General features: G+C 37.8%; 1 protein-coding gene across 4 annotated transcripts in view; it reads right to left on the bottom strand.

The window, feature by feature from the left end:
* Positions 1–22815, bottom strand: part of KLHDC10 (kelch domain containing 10) — a 57190-nt gene extending 34375 nt beyond the window's left edge. The window contains exon 1 of one of the 4 annotated variants that reach the window (XM_014854360.3): positions 22534–22815. In XM_014854360.3, the coding sequence (XP_014709846.2) occupies positions 22534–22705 (172 nt within the window). In that variant the 5' untranslated portion in view covers positions 22706–22815. The remainder of the gene's footprint in view (positions 1–22533) is intronic. The other 3 variants (XM_044750699.2, XM_044750754.2, XM_044750807.2) reach the window with 3 other exon arrangements.
* Between the last annotated feature and the right edge of the window lie 1247 nt (positions 22816–24062).

Genomic DNA, 24062 nt, shown 5'->3' with positions numbered 1-24062 from the left:
AGCAGTGGCATCAAACAAAAAAGGTGTGACTCCCCAGGTAGGAACAATGAGTATAAACACTTGGATCAGGGAGACAAGACAGGGCCCTGGCTGGATTTAACCCCCAGGCAGAAGAGGGGACACTCGCACTAAAGAAGACTGGCAATTGGTACACTTCATCTCATTGCACATTCCATCTCTACCCACCGGCAGTGGAGACTTGCTGCGATACAGACGTAACACTCATAGGAAGGCCAACAAGGACTCTCAAGTAAAGATGAATGAGCACAAAACCAAGACTCAAACATGAAAAAGAGGCACTAGTGTGATAAACAGAAGAACCTACATCCAAAGAAAGAGAGTTAACAAATAAGGCCTTAGATTAAGTACAATTAATATCCTCAGAGATATCCAAGATAATAATACATTTATCAAAAAAATCAACTGGAACTCTTAGAAATTAAATTTTGATCACTGAACTAAAAAACCTAAGAACTGAAAAAATAAAAAGCAAATTAAATTAAATTAAAGTAATCTGAAAGACAGAGCTAAGAAATTCACCAGAATACAATACATAAGGAAAAAGAAGTAGAAAGCATTATAAAAAATTAAGATAAAAAAGATAATTGAGCAATCTCTATCACAATTCCAAGTGTCTTTTTTGCAGAAATGGACAAGCTAATCCTAAACTTCATATGGAAATGCAAGGAACCCAGAAAACCAAAACAACTTTAAAAAGAACTAAATTGGAAGACTCACACTTCCTGATTTCAAAACTTACTACAAAGGTACAGACTTCAAAACAGTGTAGTACTGGCAAAAAGATGGACATATATATCAACGGAATAGAAGAGAGTCCACAAGTAAACCCAAACATCTGTGGTCAATTGACTTTTGACAAGGGTGACAACAGTACCCAGTGGGAAAGAACAGTCTTTTCAACAGACTGGGAAAACTGGATATACTTTTAAACTTAGAATTCTATACCTAGGGGCCGGCCCTGAGGCCAAGTGGTTAAGTTTGTGCACTCCGCTTCAGTGGTCCACAGTTTCGCGGGTCCGGATCCTGGGTGCAGACGTGGCACCACTCATCAAGCCATGCTGAGGTGGTATCCCACACAGCACAACCAGAAAGACCTACAACTAGAATATACAACTATGCACTGGGGGGCTTTAGAGAGAAGAAGAAAAAAAAAGATTGGCAACAAATGTTAGCTCAGGTGCCAATCTTTAAAAAAACAAACAAACAAGAATTCTACACCTAGTCAAACTCTCACTCGGGTGGGGAGTAAAATTAAGACATTTTTGAATGCACAAGGACACAAAAATTTTGCTTCCCTCAGACTTCTGGTGAAAGAATTACTCAAAGATATGTATCTGGAATAAAAAAAAATTAACGTAACAGAAAACAAGGTACAAGAAAAGAGTAAGCAAAGAAGCCAGTAAAGCCTTTAAGTTTAAATAAGTGCTGATTAGAAAAAAAAAAAAAAAACAAAATACAAAAGCTTATGAACATTCAGAACTACAATCTCAGATGATATCAACAGGAGTAACTGTGAGGATAAAAAGAGGGGATGGGAGAAGGGAAAGCAGATGAATGGCAAAGTCCTTGTCTTGTTCAGAAGGAAGACACAGAAAGTGATTAATATAGGTATTGATAGAAAATATAAATTTAAGTACTGTATAAAAAATTTAAGGGGGCCAACCTGGTGTAGTGGTTAAGCTCATGCACTCTGCTTCAGTGGCCCAGGGTTTGCCAGTTTGGATCCCGGGCACAGACCTACACACTGCTCATCAAGCCATGCCATGGCAGCATCCCACATACAAAATAGAGGAAGACTGGCACAGATGTTAGCTCGGGGACAATCTTCCTCAAGCAAAAAGAGGAAAATTGGCAACAGATGTTAGCTCAGGGACAATCTTCCTCAGCAAAAAATAAATAAATGAAAAACTTAAGAATACTACATGGCTTCACTCCAAACATTTAAGGAAGATATAATACCTATGCTATGTAAATGCTTTCAGGGAATAGAGAAACTCATTTATGATACTAGTAGAACTCTGCTATCAAAATCTGATAAAGACATTAAAAATAACTACAGGTCAATATCCCTTATAAATATAGGCATAAAAGTTCTAAACAAAATATTACCAAATCAAATGAAAGTTACATAAAAAGGATAATACATCATGACCAACTGAAATTTATTCCAAGAATGTAAGACTGATTTCACATTCAAAAATCAGTATAATTCACCACTTTAACAGAATAAGGAGAAAAACCATATGATCACCTCAGTAAGTGCAGAAAAAGCATTTGATAAAATTCAACAGCAAGCAAACTGGGAAAAAAAGAAATTTATGCTCACACAAAACCTTGTACACAAATGTTCATAGGAGCTTCCTTCATAATAGCCCAAATCTGGAAACTACATTCCAACAAACGAATGGTGAAACAAACTGGTACATCCACACCATGGCACACTGCTCACTATCAACGAGCTGCTGGAATGTGCAACAACCTGGACGGCTCTCAAGGGAATTTATGCTGAATAAAGAAAGCCAACGTCAGAAGGTTACATATTACATGACTCAATTTACATGACATTCTTGAAATGACAAAATTATGGAGCTTGAGAACAGATTAGTGGTTGCAGGAGGTTGCCAGGGGAAGGGGCTGTGGCTATGAAAGGGTAACATGAGGAAGCCTTGTGATGGATCTGTTCTATATCTTGACTAGGTGGTCACACAAATCTACACGTGAGATAAAACTACACAGAATTCAATACAAATACACACACACAGACACAAATGAGTGCATGTAAAACTAATGAAATCTGAGGAAGGTCAATGGATGGTGTCAATGTCCATTTCCTGGTTGTATTATTGTACAATAGTAACAAGAAGTTATTCGGGGAAACTGAATAAAGAGCATATGGAGCTCTCTGTATTATTTCTTACAACTGAATGTGAATCTACAATACCTCAAAGTAAAAAGTATGAAAATTAAGTAGACAAAAAGCAAAATGAAGAAAAAGCTGATTATACTGATATGAGGCAGACTGTATTTAAAATGATATATCTGAAACAATTTTTAATATTTTAATAGTTAGAACTACTGACAGAGAATACAATATAAGAATTCTGATTCACGTGGCTAAGCCGTGTGGTAAGGTCCTACTGCTTTATACAATGCAGTATCTATAATTTCAGGGGCTGGCCTTGTGGCATAGTAATTAAGTTCAGCGTCCTCCACTTCAGCTGCCCAAGTTCAGGTATTTGGATCCCAGGCGCAGACCTATACCACTCGTCAGCAGGGCTGTGGCAGTAACCCACATATAAAGTGGAGGAAGACTGGCACAGATGTTAGCTCAGGACTAATCTTCCTCACCAAAAAAAAAAAAAAAAAAACCAAACAAACAAACAACCCAGAATTTCAAAAGAGAAGCAAATTAATACTACATTCAGAATCACTGCACAGTTGTGAAGACTGTTAACTGCACAAGAGCTCCAGGCCAAGTGGGGGCTAAAACACAGCCTGCACTCTACTCCCCAACGCACCCATGGGACTATGTCTACTTGAAAGAGGCATTTTTTAAAAATTTGCACAATGGCACACTTTGGGCCAGCAGTAACCCACTTGTTAAGTAAATGATTTCTTTTAAACATAGGAGAAATAACATTTGCTGAGTATCTACTCTATTCCCAGCACTTAGCTATACTCATTTTTAAATTCTGCCTTTTGCCTTTCAAAACAAGAAAACCTAAATCCATATTTTAGTTCTGTTGTGCTGCTTGGGTATAGAGTATTCCTTAGAAAGCTTCAGTTCTGTTTCAAATCCTTTTGGAAACAAAGTGATATATAAATTAATACAAACTAAAACATGAATTGCAGTGCTATATTGTACTGTGTTATGGTTTAGTCATGGCATTATATACACGTGTTTGTGCCTGTGTATGAAAACAACTGCACTCTTTAATATCAACAGTTCCAAGAACTCATTTAATCCTCACCACAACTCTATGAGACAGATACTATTATTATTCCCAATTTATATATGAGGAAATTAAGACACAGAGAGAGTAAGTAACTTCCCCAAGGTCATTTAACTGAGCAAGTGAAAAATCTGGGATTCAAATCCACGCAGTTGGGATCCAAATCACGCTTAACCACTCCACAATAATGTTCTGAGTCACAATTGAATTTGGCACCTGAAAAAGCATGTCTAATAGAGTCACTTGATAAATACTTGTTGAATGAATGAATGAAAGAACGAATGAATACTAAGGCAGTGATTCTCAACCAGAGGTGTACTCTCCCAACTACCCCCCCTCCCCCAAAGAAGCTGCTCTCCTCTCTCAAGATTCTGGTTTTATCCCCTATTATACCATCATATTGCTACTTTACTAAAAATAAAAACCATAATAAGTCCTTGTAACTAGTGGAATAACTGTAACATTTCCCATCCCTTAGATTTTTAGGAGTCAAAAAAAGAACAACTGTGCTGGCAACTGGAACAAGCACTCTGATTCTTTTAAGGGCCTTCAAGCTAGGGTGTGAGCAGCTGTTGACTACTTACTGGCTTCTACTGTACTTCCCTGATATACACACAGGAAGCGTATCTTTAGGGAGTTACAACATTGAGGCAAAAGCACTTATCCGCCTCTGAGACATCAGATACGTTATAGCTTCTGTTTTTAACTACACCTCATATTTTATTTATTTATTTATTTCAAACATTCTATTTTCATATATATCTCTGTTTATAACCCAACTCAAATATTTTTGGCACTAAGAGAGGAATAAATGGTAAATGAATGACATTTGCTGGTTCTTGCTTTCTCTGTTGCTTGCCATTTCTGTTGTTCATTAAAACATGCTCATTTCCCCTGCCACGCTTTATTTTTCTGTTTTCTTTCACTTTAGTCTCGTCTCTATTCTGACATTACTCTTCTGACGTTTGTGGCAAAAAACAGGCCTATTATAGACTTCTTCTAAATCTTAAGCTGCTCTTTGTCATTTGGTTTATATTATTCGTTATTCAAGTATTACTTTACCGAAAAGTAGCCTTGTTGGTTGAGGAGTTTTGTCTTTCGGGGAGAGGGGGGCATAGGAGGAGTTGTATCCGGCTCAAACTGTTCCAAAAGGTAGAGCTGATATTGAAACCAGTGTTCGTAAATTACTGAATTCTAAGCTATACCCTCCTTCCTTAGAAATACTAAAACCAAAATAGGCTAAAGATTTTACAGATTAAAAATTAATCAAAAAGCATTATAATTCATAAAACTGTTAGATTAAAATATTAAATCTGAATCTAACAAACAAAATTCCTGAGAAGACTTCTGATTTAAAACAGCATCATCACATTCTCAATGTTTAAGAATGGCTGCTGAGACTTTAAAAGTTTTAAATAAAAACTACACCCTTTTGGAACAGTTTAATCTTTTAACAGGAAGAATTAACTATAAACTATATGTATACTTGATGGTCTCTAAAGCTTTAAAAATTCTACAGTTCTCAATGTAATCAGAAATGCTCCAAAAATCTTAGAATTTACCTGGTACAGTGGTTCCTGAGATGCTGGACTAGCTGGCTTGCTGCAAGCATATTAAAAATAACAATAAACACAAAATCAAAAAGATTACCAGGTCCATCCCAGTAGGTTTGGCATATTAACTTTGATGGGGAATCAGGTTCCACTGAGACTAATAAAATTCTTGGCTCTCTTCCCAGAAAAATGTACATATACTCACAATTTTACATATGATATAATCCCCTGAAGACCATCCACAGACTCATGAATTGATGGACTCCAGGTTAAAAAATAAAAAGGATTTAGAGACAGAATGTTATCATTGTTTTCAAAAGGGTGGCTAAATGAAAGGAGGAAGAGATTTATTCCTAATTCTACTAGAAGACACAACTGGGAGAAACTTACAAAAGTTGCAGCTGAACCTAAGGCAACTCTGTAATAATTAGAGTCAACAAGTACTCTGACAGCTCTCTCCACAAAGTAATAGGCAGCTCGTTAATCTAAGAGGTTGAAATAAACAGACCTCTTTAAAATAGAGGTTAAAAAAAGAGCTATTGCAGAAAGGATTCCCACATTGGGTGGAAGATAGGGCAAGATGACTGCCAAGGTCTTTTTCAATTTTAACATTTTACGATTCTAAGAAGTTTTAGAAGAGGGGGAAAAAGGAAAAGAATAAAAAGTTAATTAAAAAATTTTTTTTCACTGCTTATAGGTTGTCTTCTGTGTTTAAGACTTAAAAAAAATAAAATAATCTTCATTTGTGCTCTATGTGTGTCTGTGTCAATGTGCCTGTCCTGAAATGTAAACTATAGCCAGAGGATCTCTTTTTCTTAATTCAGCATTGCCTTCTTCCTTTTTATCTCCAACAAAACTCCATTCTTAAAAAAACAATGAGTACAGAACACATCCAACAACCCTAGAAAATAATCCAATCAGTTTCTTTACAAACAACTAAATATTTGAATCCTAACTCTACTGAAATAAAAATTTCCAGTAATAACCCAGTCGAGAGTCAGACTACCTTATTTGGTCTTTTCTTGCTTCTGGATTTCTTTCACTCTAACTTGAGTATCCAGAGAATAACCTCTCTCCCCAAAAATATCCTTGAGAGGAAAAAAAGATTAAGTACTAGGTGCAAGTAGATATATGAGACTAAATATGAAACACCGACTTTTGAATCAATACATTTTGGGAATGCCTGACGCACTTAAATTTTGCAAAGCCCCTCCTTTAAGGAGCATCAAAGATGCTTAGCTCTTTAGAGACACAGAGCCCTCCCCATTTCTGCAAGTGAAACTGAGGAACTAAGCAGAAAGAAATCTACAAATTCTGATAGTTAAATGATTGCATCCAGAAATGTCATTTGTTTCTTTTGCTACTCATTCTGTTCCTTAATTAAAACTAGAAAAGTAATCAATTTTGAAAGTAAAGATACAATTGCTCTTTATGAATTCACTTTTCCTTCTCTCAGGTCACCATTTTCTGTTGGCAAATGAAAGGTCTTCTAAGAAAATACCTAGACTTGACCAAAGGCAATAAAAATTTGGTCAGACTAAATCTGGCAAAAAGTAATAAAATATTTACAAAGTAACAAATGTTTAGCATCTGATATTTTGAAAACTGCTTTTAAGTCTAATACTTAAAGACAAGCTATTCTGACAAACCAATAACAATCCTGTTACGCAATAAGCAGAGAGTCAATAAAAATATCCTACATACAAAACTAGAAACTGTCAGATAGGAATACTGCCAAAGTAGGCATGATTTCTTGGAAGACATCTGCATGAAGCATTATACTCAGAAATAACAGCTATTCTTTACTCAGAAATACAAATTTCAAAAGATAACATTTCACAAGAAGATTTGCATTGAAGCCTTTCTTCTATAAATGCACAGATAAGTTTTGGACTTAAAATCATAATTGAGCAGAAAAAAATTCTGATGTAGCTTTAAGAAGTTACTTCTCTCTGAATGGTTTTCTCAAAGCTTTGTTTTGCATGTGCATGCATATTTAAAGCTAAATATACTACCTCTCTCTAAAGTACCCAGTTTGAAGTGCCCATTATAAATTTCATATTCCTGAATCAAGTGTGTGTGTGTGTGTGTGTTTTAATGAGGAGTCCCCAGGAACTGCTTGTTTTTTTTTTAAGCATGCTTTTTGGTGAGGAAGAGTGGCCCTGAGGTAACATCTGTTGCCAATCTTCCTCTTTTTTTTTCTCCTCAAAGCCCCAGTACATAGTTGTATATCCTAATTCTAAGTCTAGTTCTTCTGTGTGAGATGATGCCACAGCATGGCTTGATGAGCAGTATGTAGGTCCAAACCCAGGATCAACTGGCAAACCCTGGGCCACCGAAGTGGAGTGCCACAGACTTAACGACTACAGGGCCAGGCCCTGTTTGTGTGTGTTTTAAGGAATTTGTTTTATGTGACACCAAGATGTTTGTGGTTAGTGTTTGTTTGATCAATTACACATCTGATTCAAATTAACTGAGCTGACAGCTTGTTGATAAAACCATATGGCAAGAGCTACCGAGGATAAAAACAGAAACAACTCAAAAAAAACACCATTCAACTCCAAAACTCTCTCATTTTTTTGGCTAGTCATCATCCTTCAAATTTCACTATCTAGTCTTACAGACAATTGAATGATGGCATATTAGATAAAGCTTGGAGCAAATTCACTGACAGTATAGCAAATATAAAAGGGAAGAGCATGAGATCAGGCTAAATTCCAAATGCAGCAGGAAGCCACAGAAGGATTTTGATCTGGGAAGCAATAATCATAGATGTACTTTAGGAAGATTAATCTTGTCTCAGTATATAGGAAAAGACTAAAAAAGAAAAGTAGGAGGCCTTAAAAATAGTTTAGGGAGGGACCGGCCCCATGGCCGAGTGGTTAAGTTCGTGTGCTCTGCTTTGGCGGCCCAGGGTTTCGGCAATTCGGATCCTGGGCATGTACGTGGCACTGCTCATCAAACCATGCTGAGGAGGCATCCTACATGCCACAACTAGAAGGACCCACAACTAAAAATGCACAACCATGTACTGGGCGGTTTTGGGAGAAAAAAGAAAAAATTTTTTAAAAAATTAAAAAAAAAAAAGTTCAGGGAGAACAACAAAGTGAGCCTTACAAATTATACAGGCTACTAAAAATCAGGCTGCATTTCAAAATTCTAAATTTATATGTTAGTTTGTGATGTGAAGTTCGGAATATATTTGCCCCCATTATAAACTGTTACCAGGTCGGTGGGCCAGCTCACAAAAGTCTGCTCTACCCACAGTGATACCTATAGTACTGGAGTAATAGTAGTACAGTCTACCATTTTAGAACCTTATCTCACTCAGTTCTCAGGCACATTTGACAAGGTGACCTCTCCCTCCTTGAAAGACTTTCTTCTCTTGGCCTCTGGAAAACCAAGCAGTGCTGGTTTACCTTGTATTTTACTGACCTTCTTTGCTTGCTTTTCCTTTCCTTCTCACCTTCAGGAGTCATAGTCTTCTCCTTATTTCTATTTAAACTTCCTTGGGGATATCATCCAGTCCAGTGGTTTTAAATATCATCTGTAATGCTAATAATTCCAAAATTTGTATCTTGAGCCTCCATCTCTCCCTGGAGTTTGATCTATATTTGAAGACTGCCTACCCTATCTCCTCTACTTGGAGGTCAAATAGGCATCTCAAGTCTAAGATAGCTAAAACAGAACTCTTGATTGATCCCCCAATCCTGCTTCTTCCAGTCTGTCCCATCCCATTTAATGACACCATCACCCATCCAGTTGCTCAAGACTAAAACTTAGGAGTTGTCCAGATTCCTCTTTCCTTCATACTTCACAGTAAATCCCGTTAACGCTATTTTCAAATACATCTCATTTTCAATCACTTCTCACCACCTCCACCTCGTACCCTAGTTCAAGCCACCACCATCTTTTTAGGAGACTACTACGAGAGTCTTCTAAATGGCCTTTATCCTTCACGTCTACCTTTTCCCTCAACCCATTCTCCATCCAGCAGCTAGAGGGAACTTTTAAAAACGTAAATCATAGCACATCACTCCCCCGCTTAAAATTGTCCAATCGCTCCCCCTAGAATAAAGAAAGCTCACAAATTCAGCTTTAGACATGCCAAACTTGAGGGGCAGGAGGCATGTAAGTGGAGACATGGAGAAAGCAAGTATATGGTCCTCAAGAGAGATTTGGGCAGAAGTTACAAAGTGCCCTTACTTATTGGCACATGCATGAAAACCGAAAACCACAGATTTGAAAGAGAATACCTAAAATAAGTTGACAAAGAAGGGCAGAGGCATATGATTAAGACTTGAGGACTCCAACACATTAAGGCCTGGTAGAAGAGGAAGAGTTGACAAAAACGACTAAGTATGAGAGAAAACCAGAAAACATAGAAAGAAAACCAGACTTGATGCCAGGGAAGCCAAGAAAAAAGGATGCTTCAAAATGAAGAGAGACTGGGGCCGGCCTGGTGGCACAGCAGTTAAGTTTGCACATTCTGCTTCAGTGGCCCAGGGTTCGCTGGTTCGGATCCCAGGTGTGGACATGGCACCGCTTGGCAAGCCATGCTGTGGTAGGTGTCCCACATATAAAGGAGAGGAAGAGGGGCATGGATATTAGCTCAGGGCCAGTCTTCCTCTGCAAAAAGAGGAGGATTGGCAGCCGATGTTAGCTCAGGGCTAATCTTCCTCAAAAAGAAAAAGAAAAAGAAAAAAACGAAGAGAGATCAAATAAGATGGAGATTGAAAAACGTCCACTTTGATTTGACAACACATATGCCATTTGTGACTTTAGCAAGAGCTACTTCAAAAACATGATGGCAAGCTATGGCAGTGAAGACAGCAACTCTAGTCAATGCTTTCACAAACTCGGCTATAAAAGAAAAGGGAGAGACAAAAGAGATAAAACTTGAGCAAGCTCAAATGGTAAAGAAATGACTCAATGGAGAGAAAGAGATTGAAGACACAGGACAGAGAAATGATAATAATGTAAACTTTCTGAAAAGGCAGGACGGGATGGAATCAAGGCACAGATGGAAGGATGCTACAATTATTTCTGATAATATTCAACATAAAATTGTACTTGAAAAAAAAGTATTTGGAAAGCCATGGAAAAACTGTCTGTGCTAAATTCCTAGGTAAAAAAAAAATAATGTATTTAGACCTATAAAATGTAAAATATCCTCAACTCAACTCTCTTGCATGAGTAACTATAGACACTGACAATACTAACTCATTCAGTAAACGTGTACTAAAAGCCAGCTATAAGCTTGGCAGTGTTCTTATCTCTGTGGAAGATGATAGAGAATAAAACATTATTTTTACACTTAGGGGCCCACAATTAGTAAGCAGATAAGTTCTGAAACAAATAATTGCAATGCAGCGTGATAAGTACTGTGGTCCTGTGTATATACAAAGGAAGGTGGTGACACAAAGAAGAGGCACCAAGCATGGGCTTTGAAGTCAAACAGACCGGGTCTGAATCCTAACTCTGACATTTATTAGCTATATAAACTCTAAGCAGGTTATGTAGCTTCTCTCTAAGCCTCAGCTCCCCATCACAGAATGGGATGAAAAAGTTACTTACCTCACAAGATTATGAGGATTAAATAAATTAATGCTCGTAAAATACCCTGAACAGGGTCAGACACACAGTAACTACTCAGTACAAGTAAGCTATCTGTATTAAAAGTGAGAATAGAAAAAAGCGGTATAAAGTCTACTTGGGTGGGTCTTAGAAGACAATTGGGAGAACGGCACTCCGGGAAGAAGATACAGTACATAGAGAATCATGACACAGGTAGTACTGCAGGAAACTGCATGTTTTTTTTCAAATCTCTCCCTCCTAACCTACCTTGTTCCAAGAATTTAAGGCAACAAACTGCAAATGCTTCTACACAGTAGTCCCCCTTTATCCATGGTTTCAGTTACCCCCAGTCAACCACATTCTGAAAATATTAAATGGAAAATGTCAGAAATAAACAATTCCTAAGTTTTCAATTGCATGCCCTTCTGAGTAGTGTGATGAAATCTGGCACCGTCCCACTCAGTCCAGCTTGGCATGTGAATCATTCCTTTGTTGGATCTCCAACCATCATCATGGCTCAATGATCTTCTTCCTGACTTACTGTCAGAAGGTCAACAGTAGCCTAATGCTACGTCACAATGCCTACGTCATTCACCTCACTTCTTCTCATCATGTAGGCACTGTATCATCTCATATCACAAGAAAAATGGTGAGTACAGTAAAATAAGATATTTTGAGAGACCGAGAGAGAGACCACATTCACATAACTTTTATTAAGCATACTGTTATAACTTTTCTATTTTAATACTAGTTATTGTTGTTAATTTCTTACTGTGCCTAATTTATAAATTAAATTTTATCATAGGTATGTATATATAGGAAAAACATAGTATATATAGGGTTTGGTACTATTCATGGTTTCAGGCATCCACTGGGGGTTTTGGGATGTATCCCCCTGTGGATAAAGGAGGAATACTGTATAGCTGAAATATAAAATGAAAGACATTAATGGTGAGGTTGGAGAGGTAAAAAGGGAGAAAGAGTAAAGTTAGCGTAAGGAGGAAAAATTGACAAGACTTTGTGACCAACTGGATAAGGGGTGAGCCAAAAGGAAGGAATCTAATGTGATTCCCAGGTTTCTGGCTTGAGTCACTAAATTGATGAGGTAGCCATTAAATTAGTCAGGATAAGGAGCACAGAAGGAAGAACAGGTTTGGCAGGAAAGACGATAAAATTGTTTTTGGATACGTTGAAGTTAAGGTACTCATCAGTCACCTGTGTGGAGATGTGTAGTAGCAAACAAGGCAGGAAAAAAGGTCTGGGCTGGAGACAGACTTGGGCGTTGTCAGGATATTAATGCTAACACCCAGGGAAAATATAAGAGTAAGCAGGGAAAAACAGAGACACTCTTGCACACCAATATTAAGGGGCAGATAAAGGAAAACTAGTGAGAAGTTCAAGAGATAAAAAGATAACTAAGAGCTCTTTAGGAACTGAGACTTTGTCTAATTATTATCTATTCCTCAGCTCTAGCACAGAAGGTAGTCAATATCACAATCTAGAGAAGTTGGGTAGGAGGAAAACTAAGAGATATCTAATGGATTTAGCAATTAGGAAGTTATTACCTTAGCAAGAGCACTTGAGTAGAACAACGGAGGCAGAAGTGAGACTGCAACAGATTGAAGAGAAAAAAAAGAAGTTGAAATAAACAACAGAGTCTATTTCTTGTGAAAGCTTGCCTTTGAAGGAAAAAAGTAAAGGACATCAGCTAGGAAAAAAACCTCAAAGGTTATCCATATGAGAAATTGAGGAGAAATAAATTCTACCTGATAAAATAACAGAAAACATAAACAAGTGTCTATAAGTAAAACATTTCAATATAGAACAGTTTTAAGAGAATCTCAAGTTGCTACTAGTGATATGTAATTATATAGCATTAAATAAAATATTGTTCACTGATAAAGAACTAAAAGGAAAGTAAAATATCAAAATATTGATATAGTTGTCTTTAAGTGGAATTACTATGGATGATTTTCCCCGGTTTCAAGTTTTCAGTATTTTCCAAATTTTAATAAGAGCTTGTATTCCTTTCATGGTGGTGGTGGTAGGAGGTGGAAGACAATAAGCTTTACCAAAGTTAATGATGCTTCAAGGACAGAAAAGATGTAACAGATTCTAATTCAAGGGAGATAGACAACAGAAAGAGATGAGGGCTGGCCTTGTGGCCTATGGTTAAGTTTGGCACACTCCACTTTGGCAGCCAAGATTTGCAGGTTCAGATCCCGGGCACGGATGTACACCATTCGTCAGCCATGCTGTGGCGGCAACCTACATACAAAAAAAAGAGCAAGATTGGTAAGATGTTATCTCAGGGGTAATCTTCCTCAAGCAAAAAAAGAGGAAGATTGGTAATGGATGTTAGCTCAGGGACAATCTTCCTCAAGCAAAAAGAGGAAGATTGGCAACAGATGTTAGCTCAGAGCCAAGCTTCCTCACCAAAAAAAAAAAAAAAAAAAAAGGAAAGAAAGAGAAGGAAAAAATAAACCAACACATAACAAATCTTCATTGGAAGTAGCACAAAGGAGTACAAACACTGCTGAAAACATAGTAAGGAACATGGATGACAGGACTGGGAAAGGCAAGCACGATATAAATGAACTCTGAAAACCATAAAACTTCATTGAAAGAACTAAAAAAGATCTAAATAAATGGAAAAACATCCCATGTTCAGGGATTGGAAGATTTAACATTATTAAGGGGGTAATACTCCCCAAACTGATGTACAGATCCAACACAATCCCTACAAGAAGCCCAGCTGAATTCTAGGTACAAACTGACAAGCTGATTCTCAAATTCATATGGAACTGCAAGAGACTCAGAATAGCCAAAACAATCCTGAGAAAGAATGAAGTAGGAAGACTTACACTTTCTGACTTCAAAACTTGCTACAAAGCAATGGTAATTGCGATAGTGTTGCATTGGCACATGGACAGATAAATAGACGAATGGAACAGAATTGACAGTACAGAAATAAACCTATATGTTTATGGTTAATTGATTTTCAACAAGGATGCCAAGACTATTCAATGAGGAAAAAACAGTCTTTTCAACAAATGGTGCTGGGACAACAGGACAGCCAGTTGAGATAACCCTATCTCACACCAAACATAAAAACTAACTCAAAATGAATCAAAGACATAAAGGTAAGAGAAAAACTATAAAACTCTTAGGAAAAAGCACAGGAGTAAGTCTTCATGACCTTGGATTTGGCAAAGGATTCTTAGACATGACACCAAAAGCAACAAAAGAAGAAAACAGATAAATTGGACTTCATAAAAATTAAAACTTTTGTGCTTCAAAGGACACATTTAAGAAAGTGAAAAGACAAACAGAGAACAGGAAAAATATTTGCAAATCATACATCTGATAAGGGACTTGTATCTACAATATATAAAGAGCTCTTATAATTCAATAATAAAAAGACAAGTAATCCAATTAAAAATCGGGCAAAGGATCTAATGGACATTTCTCCAAAAAAGACATACAATTAGTCAACAAGCACATGAAAAGATGTTCAATGACAATTATACCTCAAAACAGCTGAAAAATAGAGAAAAATAAATATAAAATTGTATATAATTATTAATTATATATAATTTAATTATATATAAATATAAAATATAAAAATGAAAGAAAGGATGCTTCACATCATTAGTCATCAGGGAAAGGTAAATCAAAAACCATGATGAGATGCCACTTCATACGCACTAGGATGGTTAGAATCAAAAAGTCAGATAAAAACAAATGTTCACAAAGACATGGAGAAATTGGAACTTTCATACACAGCCTGTAGGAATGTAAAATTCTGGCTGCTCTGGAAAAGTATGGCAGTTCTTCAAATGATTAAACCCAGAACACAGAGTTACCATATGACCCAACAATTCTACTCCTAGATATATACCTAAGAGAAATGAAAACATATGTCCACACAGAAATCTATACACAAATGTTTATAGCAACATTATTCATAACAGCTAAAAAATGGAAACAATCTAAATGTCCATCAATTGATAATGGATAAACAAAATGTGGTATATCCATACAATGGATTATTATTTAGCCATAAAAAAGGAATGAAGTACTGAAACTTGCTTCAACACCAACGAACTTTGAAAACATTATGCAAAGTGAAAGAAGGCAGTCACAAAAGACGACATACTATATGATTCCATTCATATGAGAAAGTCCATAATAGGGAAATGTATAGAGACAGGAAGTAGGTTAGCAGCTGCTTAGGGGGTAGAGGAGATGGGAGCAGGAGGATAAAGGAGTGACAACTAAAAGATATGGGCTTTCTTCTTGAGGTGATGAAAATGTTCTAAAATTGACTGTGATAATAATTGCACATACTCGAATACACTAAAAACCACTGAACTGTATACTACTTTTTTTTGAGAGGGGGGGAGGAAGATTGGCCCTGAACTAACATCTGTTACCAATCTTCCTCTTTTCACTTGAGTAAGATTTTCCCTGTGCTAATAACTGTGCTAATATTTCTCTATTTTGTATGTGGGACGCCTGCCACAGCATGGCTTGATGAGTGGTGTGGAGGTCCGCACCTGGGATCCAAACCTGTGAACCCAGGGCCACCGAAGTGAAGCACACAAACTTAACCACTACGTTACCAGGACAGCCTCTGAATTGTATATTTTAAATGGTGAATTGTATGGTATGTGAACTATATCTCAATAAAGCTTTTAAAAACATATAAATGGAAATGTTAAGAGATAAAGTTTAAAAGGATTAACTACTCTTGTGCAAAAGAAAATAGATAAACAATTGCAAGATATTTAGAAAATAACTACAAGAAGCCTACAACCTACAGGACACAACTAAAGCAGTATTCAGAAGAAATCTTATAATTTAAACACTTGGAAAGAATGAAAGGAACACTAAACATCCAACATGAGAAGATAGAAAAACAACCACAAAATAAATCTAAGGAAAGCTAAAGGAAGAATTTAAAACAACGACAAAAATAATAAATAAGAAAAGAGAGGCTGGCCAAGTGGTTGAGTTGGCGCACTCTGCTTCAGCAGCCCAGGGTTTCACTGGTTCAGATCCTGGGTGTAGACATGGCACTGCTCGTCAAGCCACACTGAGATGGCGTCCCACATAGCACAACCAGAGACACTCACAACTAGCATATACAACTATGTACTGGGGGGGCTTTCGGGAGTAGAAGAAGGAAAAAAAAATAAAACAAAGAGGATTGGCAACAGTTGTTAGCTCAGGTGCCAATCTTGAAAAAAAAAAGAAAAGATAAAATAGTAGACCTAATCTTAAAAAATCCAAGAGCTGGTTCTAAACAAGAAAAAAGGGCAAGCCCTCGCATGTACAAAATAAGAAGCAACAGAGTTAGTGATAATGTAATCACAATCACAGACACAGGAAAATTTTTTTTTTTTTTTTTCTGGGAAAGATTCATCCTGAGCTAACATCTGTTGCCAATCTTCCTCTTTTTTCCTTCTCTCCCCAAAGCCCCCAGTACATAGTTGTATATTCTAGCTGTAAGTCCTTGTAATCCTTCTATGTGAGCCACCACCACAGTATGGCTACTGACAGATGAGTGGTTTGGTTTCACGCCCAGGAATCAAACCCAGGCTGCCTAAGCAGAGCGCACCAGGCTCAGGAAATTTTTTAAAAGTCGTAAAAGAATATCTTGCTCAACTTCACACAAATAATTTTGAAAACTTAGACGAAATGGATTATTTTTTAGGATAATATCAGTTATCAAAGCTTCCCCCAAAAGACATAAATTGTAAGCAGCCAAATTATCACAGAACTAGAGATATCTGTCAAAGGGCTACTCTCCCCACAAAATACTCAAAGTCCAAACGATTTCATGGGCAATTTAATCAAATCTTGAGAGTGACGCAAAATTTCTTAAAAAAAAGCTTAGCAAACAGAACCCAGCAGCATATTTAAAATAATAATACACAATGACAAAGTGAGTTGATTCAGGAATGTAAAGATGGTTCAGTAATAGCAAATCTATTTGTACAATTCACCACAATAACAGATCAAAGAAGAAAAATTACATATTTCCCAGGGAAGCTGAAAAGGCATTTGACAAAATTTACTTCCATATTAAAAAATCTTAATAAAGTGGTAACAGCTGACTACTTTAACATGCTAAAATATGGACACTTCAATCTAAGGTCAGGTCTAATCTTAATAGGAAAGCTCTAAAAACATCCCATTGAAGTTAGGAATAAGACAAAGATCCACTACTATCTTACTGTTTAATATTTTTGTAAAGTACTAGTCAAATCAACTTGACAAAAGAAGGAAATAAGCATAAAAATTGGAAAAGAGGACACAAAATTATCTTTATTTGGTATTGATATAATTATTTAACTGCTACCCTAGAAAAACAACTGGGAAAGTATTACAGATAGCATTATAATTCCAAAGGTGGCTAGGGACAAAATTATTACTCAGAAATCAATAGCATTTCCATAGTCAAAGAACAAGGTAAAAGACAGAAGTAGAAACCCCACTTGCAATAGCAACAAAAAGATAAAATACCAAGGAATAAACATAACAAGAAATGTGAAAGGTCTATATGAAAAAACTTTGAAATGTTATTGAGGGATGCAAAAGAAGGCAAACAACAAGAAATGACTATATACTCCATTCTTGAAAGGAAGACTGAACCTCAATAAAGTCAACTATCTCTACATCAATTGATAAATTTAATGCAGTACCAACAAAAATACCAACAGGATAGGGGAGGGGAGCTTGATAAATGAATTCTAGTTTTATGGAAAAATAAGCAAAAAAGAATATTCAGGAAAACTCTGGAAAATAGAATGAAAAAGGACTATAATCAATGAATGGGATCATTACGTATAAACAGGTAAACTGATCAATGAAACAGGATAAAAGTCCAGCAAGAACCCCAAAGTTTACGTCGGAACTAAGTATACCTATAGACAGAACGTCAATACTGCGATAACTGGGTAGCCACCTGGAAGAAAAGTAAAGTTGGCTTCCTACCTCAATACATCATGCAACTTTTATTTTGTATGGATAAGTGCACTTAACTTAAAATTATAAAGTACTAGGAAAAAACACTAGAATTTTTGTTTGTATTTTAATTAGAAACAATATCAAAATAGGGAAGGCGTTTCTTACGACACAAAACCCAAAATCCAAAAATGATGGTAATCGCAACTACAAAAAACTTTTACATTTGTGCTGAAAAAATATACCATAAACAAGGTCAAAAGCCAAGTAACAAACTGAAAAATATCTGCAACACATATCAAAGACAAAGAACTAATTTCCTTAAAACATAGAGTTCCTACAAACAGTATTAAACATCCTAATAGAATAATGAACAGAAAATACAACCAGATGAATAAAAAATACAAGTAGATGTTATAAATAAAGGAAACAAATATGGCTCTTATACCTATTGAAAAGATGAAGAAAAATATACCTATTAAATTGGTTAATTTAAAAAAAGTGTGAGAACCCACTTTGTTCCCAAGGGTATAGGAGGCCAGCACTCCAACATCCATAGTGGAACATATACTGGTACAACCTCTAGAGAGGGCAATTTGACAATGATCGATCAAAACTTAAATAGTACATATCCTTTGACCCAGCAATTGTACTTCTAGGAATTTATTCTAAAGACAGACTCACTCGTGCAAAAGGATATAGGTACAGGGATATTCACTGTATCATTCGTATTAGCAAGACTGTAAACATTTTGAATGCCCACCCAAACAAAGAAAAGCTACCATACCCCTCCTCACACACACACACACATCTTTCTGGAAATGATACACAAGAAATTTATCATTGGTGGCTTCTGAGGAAGGAAGACAATTAGCTGGGGTCAAAGGTAGAAGGAAAATTTGCCTTTTATCATATGCTCTTTTGTACCATTTGGATTTTATATCATGAAAATATATCACATTTTAAATTTTTAAGTTAAGATTTCAGTATTATTTTTACCCAGCTTTACCAATTGTTAAATTTTCCTCCTCTTTCTTTTTCAGTTTTCCAGTTCCTATGTTAGCAACAACGTTTAACTGTTTTCCTAGCTAACACATGGTATTTACTCAAACTCACATAGTTAAATCACAATAGTAACTCGGGTTCCATTATCCCAAGACCTTGCCCATGAGCTCTACTGTGCATACCTATTCTACAAAAAGCACCGTTCCCTCTTCTTTACTGGGTGTATAGATTATCAGCTAGTAGAAATCCAGGACGAAGATGCTGTGAATTTCTTGGCCTATGGGGCAAACACATAATCACTATCGTATTTTAGGAGACAGCAAAAAGGCAAGAAGTTGCTCAAACAAGGTTTCACAAAATAGCATTTGTGCTGTCACCATGGATGCTGAGTCTAGTCATTTTTATGTTTAAGAACTTGATCTTACCCATTTGTCCAGAGTCAACAGGGCCATAGGGGCTGAACCAAATTAATCAATCAAATTCACAAGAAACTACCTGCTTACACATAATGCCAATGTATTAATTTACAATTTAAGAATACATATTAATATGTGTGTATATTATAACGTGCATATTCTTATATACTTGATATGTGTGTGTGTGTGTATCTCTCTCTCAAGAGTATCAAATCATGCATATCAAGGAATTACACACAAATGATAAGTATGACCAAGGAGAACCACATGGTGCCATGAGTGTGTAGGTAGAAGAGAACAAATCAGAAGGTCAGAGAAGACTCCCCTAAAAAACACAGTGTGATCAAGCTGAGATCCAGTGTAAGAGAATTTAAGAAAAGAGAACAGAATGAGGAATCAGAAGGTTCCTGGATGATGGGATAGCATGTGCAACGGCCCTATGGCTGAAGGCAGCATGACATGTGTAAGGATGCAGAGAAAGATCAAAGAGCAAGATCATATGATGTAGGATTAAATAGAGAGTTAAAGAGGGGCCAGACCATGCAGTGCCTTTTAGGCCATGTTAAGGATTTTTGCCTTATCCTAAGAGCAATGAAAAGCTAGTAAAGGGTTGTAAACAGAGATGAGAACCGATTTGTGCTTGCAGAAGAATAGTGTGCTGTACAAACTGGAGGGCAAGAGCAGAAGCAAGAAAACTGCTTAGAAAGCTACTGCAGGAGACCTCAATGAGGGATGACAGCAGCATGGACTAGACTTATGACAGAAATAAAAGAAACAGGACTTGGTGATTGATTACACCTGAAATGCAATGGAGAGGAAAATGTTAAGGAGGATGCCCAAGTTTCAGGTTTGCATAACTGCATGGAAAAAGACGCTGTCACTGAAAGAGAGAGAAACACTCCAGGAAGACCAGGTTGTTTTGTTTTGCTTTATTGGGAGCTGGATAGAGAGTAGGTATGCAAAAAGTAAGAAAGGGTTCTAGGTGCTCAGTATCTGACAGTCTTGGTAGAGGAGGATAAAAAACGAGAAATGCAATTAGAGTTCGAGAGAGAAAGTTAGCTACAAAAACAATGTTTTTTTTTACCTCCAGGGTCAGCCATAAAACAGCCTAGACATTTCCATCCCTCTCCATCACCTAGACTCTTTTTAAACATCTCAAAATAAAACCTTTCAATCAAGTGGGGAGGGGAGGCTTACGACGCAATACTTGGGAAAATAATGAATTCGTGTGAAAGAATTTCAAAGTATCTATTGAGATATCAGATGTTCCCAATTTTAAGAATGAAGAAAAGACGGAGGCTGTGTACTTAGGTAAGGAAGAGTGAAGTACCAGTCAAAGGGAAAAGAAAGCAGGGAGAACAGGCTGATGACCCCACTGCATGAATTTTCACAGTTTAAACACGTTTATCTTCACCTTTGGACAAATGGCTGTTCTTGGCCTTGTACGCTAGGGGAATGCAGAAACAGTTCCACACCTAAGCCCTTTATCAGAAATCATGGCTTCCACTGCCATCAGGTGGTGGCAGTGAGGAAGTCCATCAACCAGACTCTTGTAGCCTGGGAATGCCTACATGAAGCCCATGGTATAATTCATTCAAGATCAAAAACCTAAAAATTGCGGTAGTGGAGGGAAAACTGGTGACAGTCTTTGGCAAGAGTTATCTTCTGATCTGTCAATACACAAAAATGTAAATTTTTGCTATTAATTTGGGGTAAGAAAAAAGACTTCTCCTTTCTTCTTTTTCACGTTAAACATCACATATTTAGCAATTCTGGAATACCCAGTCTGATCATCTCAAACCCAACTCCGGGTACATTATATATTTTATGATTTAAAGCTGTCTCAAAGTTAATTTTAATAGTGCATATAAATGGATTAATGTGCATTTTTAGCACGCATCAGTAACTTTATCACAAACATAAGCAGTTGTCTCGTTGAATGTGCATAACACCCTTTGTTATCTTCAAATTAATCAAATAATTTTTGACTACTTAGAAATACAAGGCATGGTAGCAAATAGAATTTGGGAAACCATCATGTTCTCAAAACTCATCAGGTAAACAAATATATCACTGATAAAATCAACATTATTCACAAAAAACATGGTAAATGATTAACACATCGTTCCTGAGAGTTCTCTTCATGGAAAAATAAGCTTGCACAATATAATATTTGACATTCTCTGCCGTATTTACTTTCTTACCTTCCTTCTACTATAGGAATATCCACTTACAAATGTATCTCTTTAAAACTGTCTGCACACACATATGGATTTGGTTTGTCTTTTTACAGCAGCAGAACTCAAGGATAGGGAATTGTACGCCAAAACGTGAAATAATCACATTGGGTACATTTTTCCAATTCTCAATCAGCTGTTTTTAATATAGTAGACACAGCATAATTTTGTCACTAAGTATATTCTTGATCTTCGTTTTCTCCCATTACAATCCAAACACACTATCCATTCTGACTCTGGACATTCCAAAATATTAATAATCCGACTAGTTTTCCCTAATTCCCTTGGTTCTGTTTCCCACCCACCTTCCAACAACCCTCCCCCTCTCGCTCCTCCTCTCGTTTCAGAATGCCTCTTACACACTGATTTTGACAAAACCACTCTTTGACATGCTCTTCTTCTTCTCTCCTCAATTTAGCGCCCTTTTAAAAATAGTTTTCCACAGGTAAGCGCTAATGTCTTTCATTAACAAGATCACTCTGCGGAAGAGGACGAGACTGGGAACCGAGTAAGCGAAACATTTGGGAATGTCAATGAGACGGCGGCCTCTCCTTTGAAAACAAAACACAACTCTCAGCACAGAGCTTTCAAGAGAGCAAAACTACTTTTTTCCACTGTGTTCCTGTTCTCTCCCCGACCTCAAAGACATCTTTCCTTTTCTCTAAGCCCCAGTCCTTCTGATACGCGTGGGGCCTGCCTTTTCTACTCCCAAGGAAAACACAGCCGGGGAGAAAAGAAAAGGAAGCCGTCACCTTCCCGCCGCGCCCGCAAGCTGACAGGACCACGTCTCGCGACTCACCTGGCAGGTGCGGCCGCCCGGAGAGTTGCACGAACCGGTTGAGCTGGCCAGTCCCCCGACCCCCGCTGCCCCCACTGCCCCCGCCGGCCCCGCTACCTCCGCCGCCGCCACCACTGCCTGCGGCGCCTCCTCCCCTCCGGCGGTTCCTGTCCCAGCCCTGGGCGGCCGACATGACCCGCCAACGAGCGCCGCAGCCGGGTCCGGCAGCCCCTGGCCCGGCGGCACTAGCGGAGCCTCCTTCCTGGGCTCCTCAAGAGACCCGGGAGACAGGGGAAGGGGGAGCGCCCGGTCCTCCGCAGTGGCCAATGACTGCCTGCCTTCGTGACAGACAGCCAATGGCCAGTCGTCTTCTTGGATAGGTGGAGGGAGGCGGGGAGAGACGTGGTAACCATAGATATGGCTAAAAAAAAAAGTGGGGGGAGAAAGGCAGAAGCCGCCGCTCATCACTCGCATCCACCGCGCTAAACCAGCTCCCGTCGCCTGCGGGATCAGGCGGGCCAATCGAAGGCCGAGTGGGAGAGGCCACGCCTGCGGAGAGAGTGCCGGCGACTGCCCGTACTCCAGGCGTGTTCAGGATTCGGGATCTCTTTCCCATAAACACTGAAATCGGAAATAGGATAGGCACATAAATACACATATGTGGGGCAATACAGTGTTCCGCCAGCGTTACGGGCTGAGATCCTTTTCCCTGACCGTTGAGACACACAAAGGGCTCTCTTGGAAGGGGAAAAAAACGGGCGGAGTCAAAGCTTAAAGGTAAAAATGAGGTATTCCTGGGATTCATTTGTTTTGTCTTTCAGTCGACTGGCTGAACTCCTCCCTAGTTCAATATAAGCCACCTCCCAAGCAATTTTAGACCTGGTTAACAAACGTGGGAAAATGTTCAAGGTTGCCAGTAATCATAGAAATACAAATTAAGACCCCAGTGAGAAACTATTTCTGGCTTATTACGTTAGTAAAGATTTTTTAAATAACACCCAGCAGTGAGTAGAGTGCCAAGAAAAAGGTACTTTTATAGATGACTGATGACTACGTGAATGTTTTTGTTCAGTCACACCCCTTTTTGCTCGTAGAAAATTTGAGTCAGCTTAAAGACAGGAACAGGTAGGGAAGATCAAGATGGAAGGAAAATGTAGATGTACAGATCAGAAATTCTTGTTTTCCAAAACTAAACAGAAAATTTGGCTTCGAACTTACTGGGCACAGTGCGAAGTGGTAAAATATAGATTGTTCACCGATGTTTATGAATGATTAGGGAAAAGCATATAAATTGCTCAAGGGAAACAAAATTTTTCTTAGATCTGGTAGCTTTTTCTCTTTTTCTCTTTTTTTTTTGCTTGATGCTTCATATAGGAGAACCTTACGTGATACGGAGAAGAAAAAGAATCTGCTGGTACTGAGAACACATCCTCTTGGTGCAAATTTCATGTCGACACTGGCCCCACCTCTTTATTTTCCTACTGTCAGTCCAGGTGGGCAGGTGTTTTACCCATAAAGCATTAAGTCGTACTGCCCCCACCTCCTTATTT

This window comes from Equus asinus, chromosome 1, assembly GCF_041296235.1.
Source record: "Equus asinus isolate D_3611 breed Donkey chromosome 1, EquAss-T2T_v2, whole genome shotgun sequence".
Lineage (NCBI taxonomy): Eukaryota > Metazoa > Chordata > Mammalia > Perissodactyla > Equidae > Equus > Equus asinus.
This window is presented reverse-complemented; position numbering and strand designations above follow the sequence as displayed.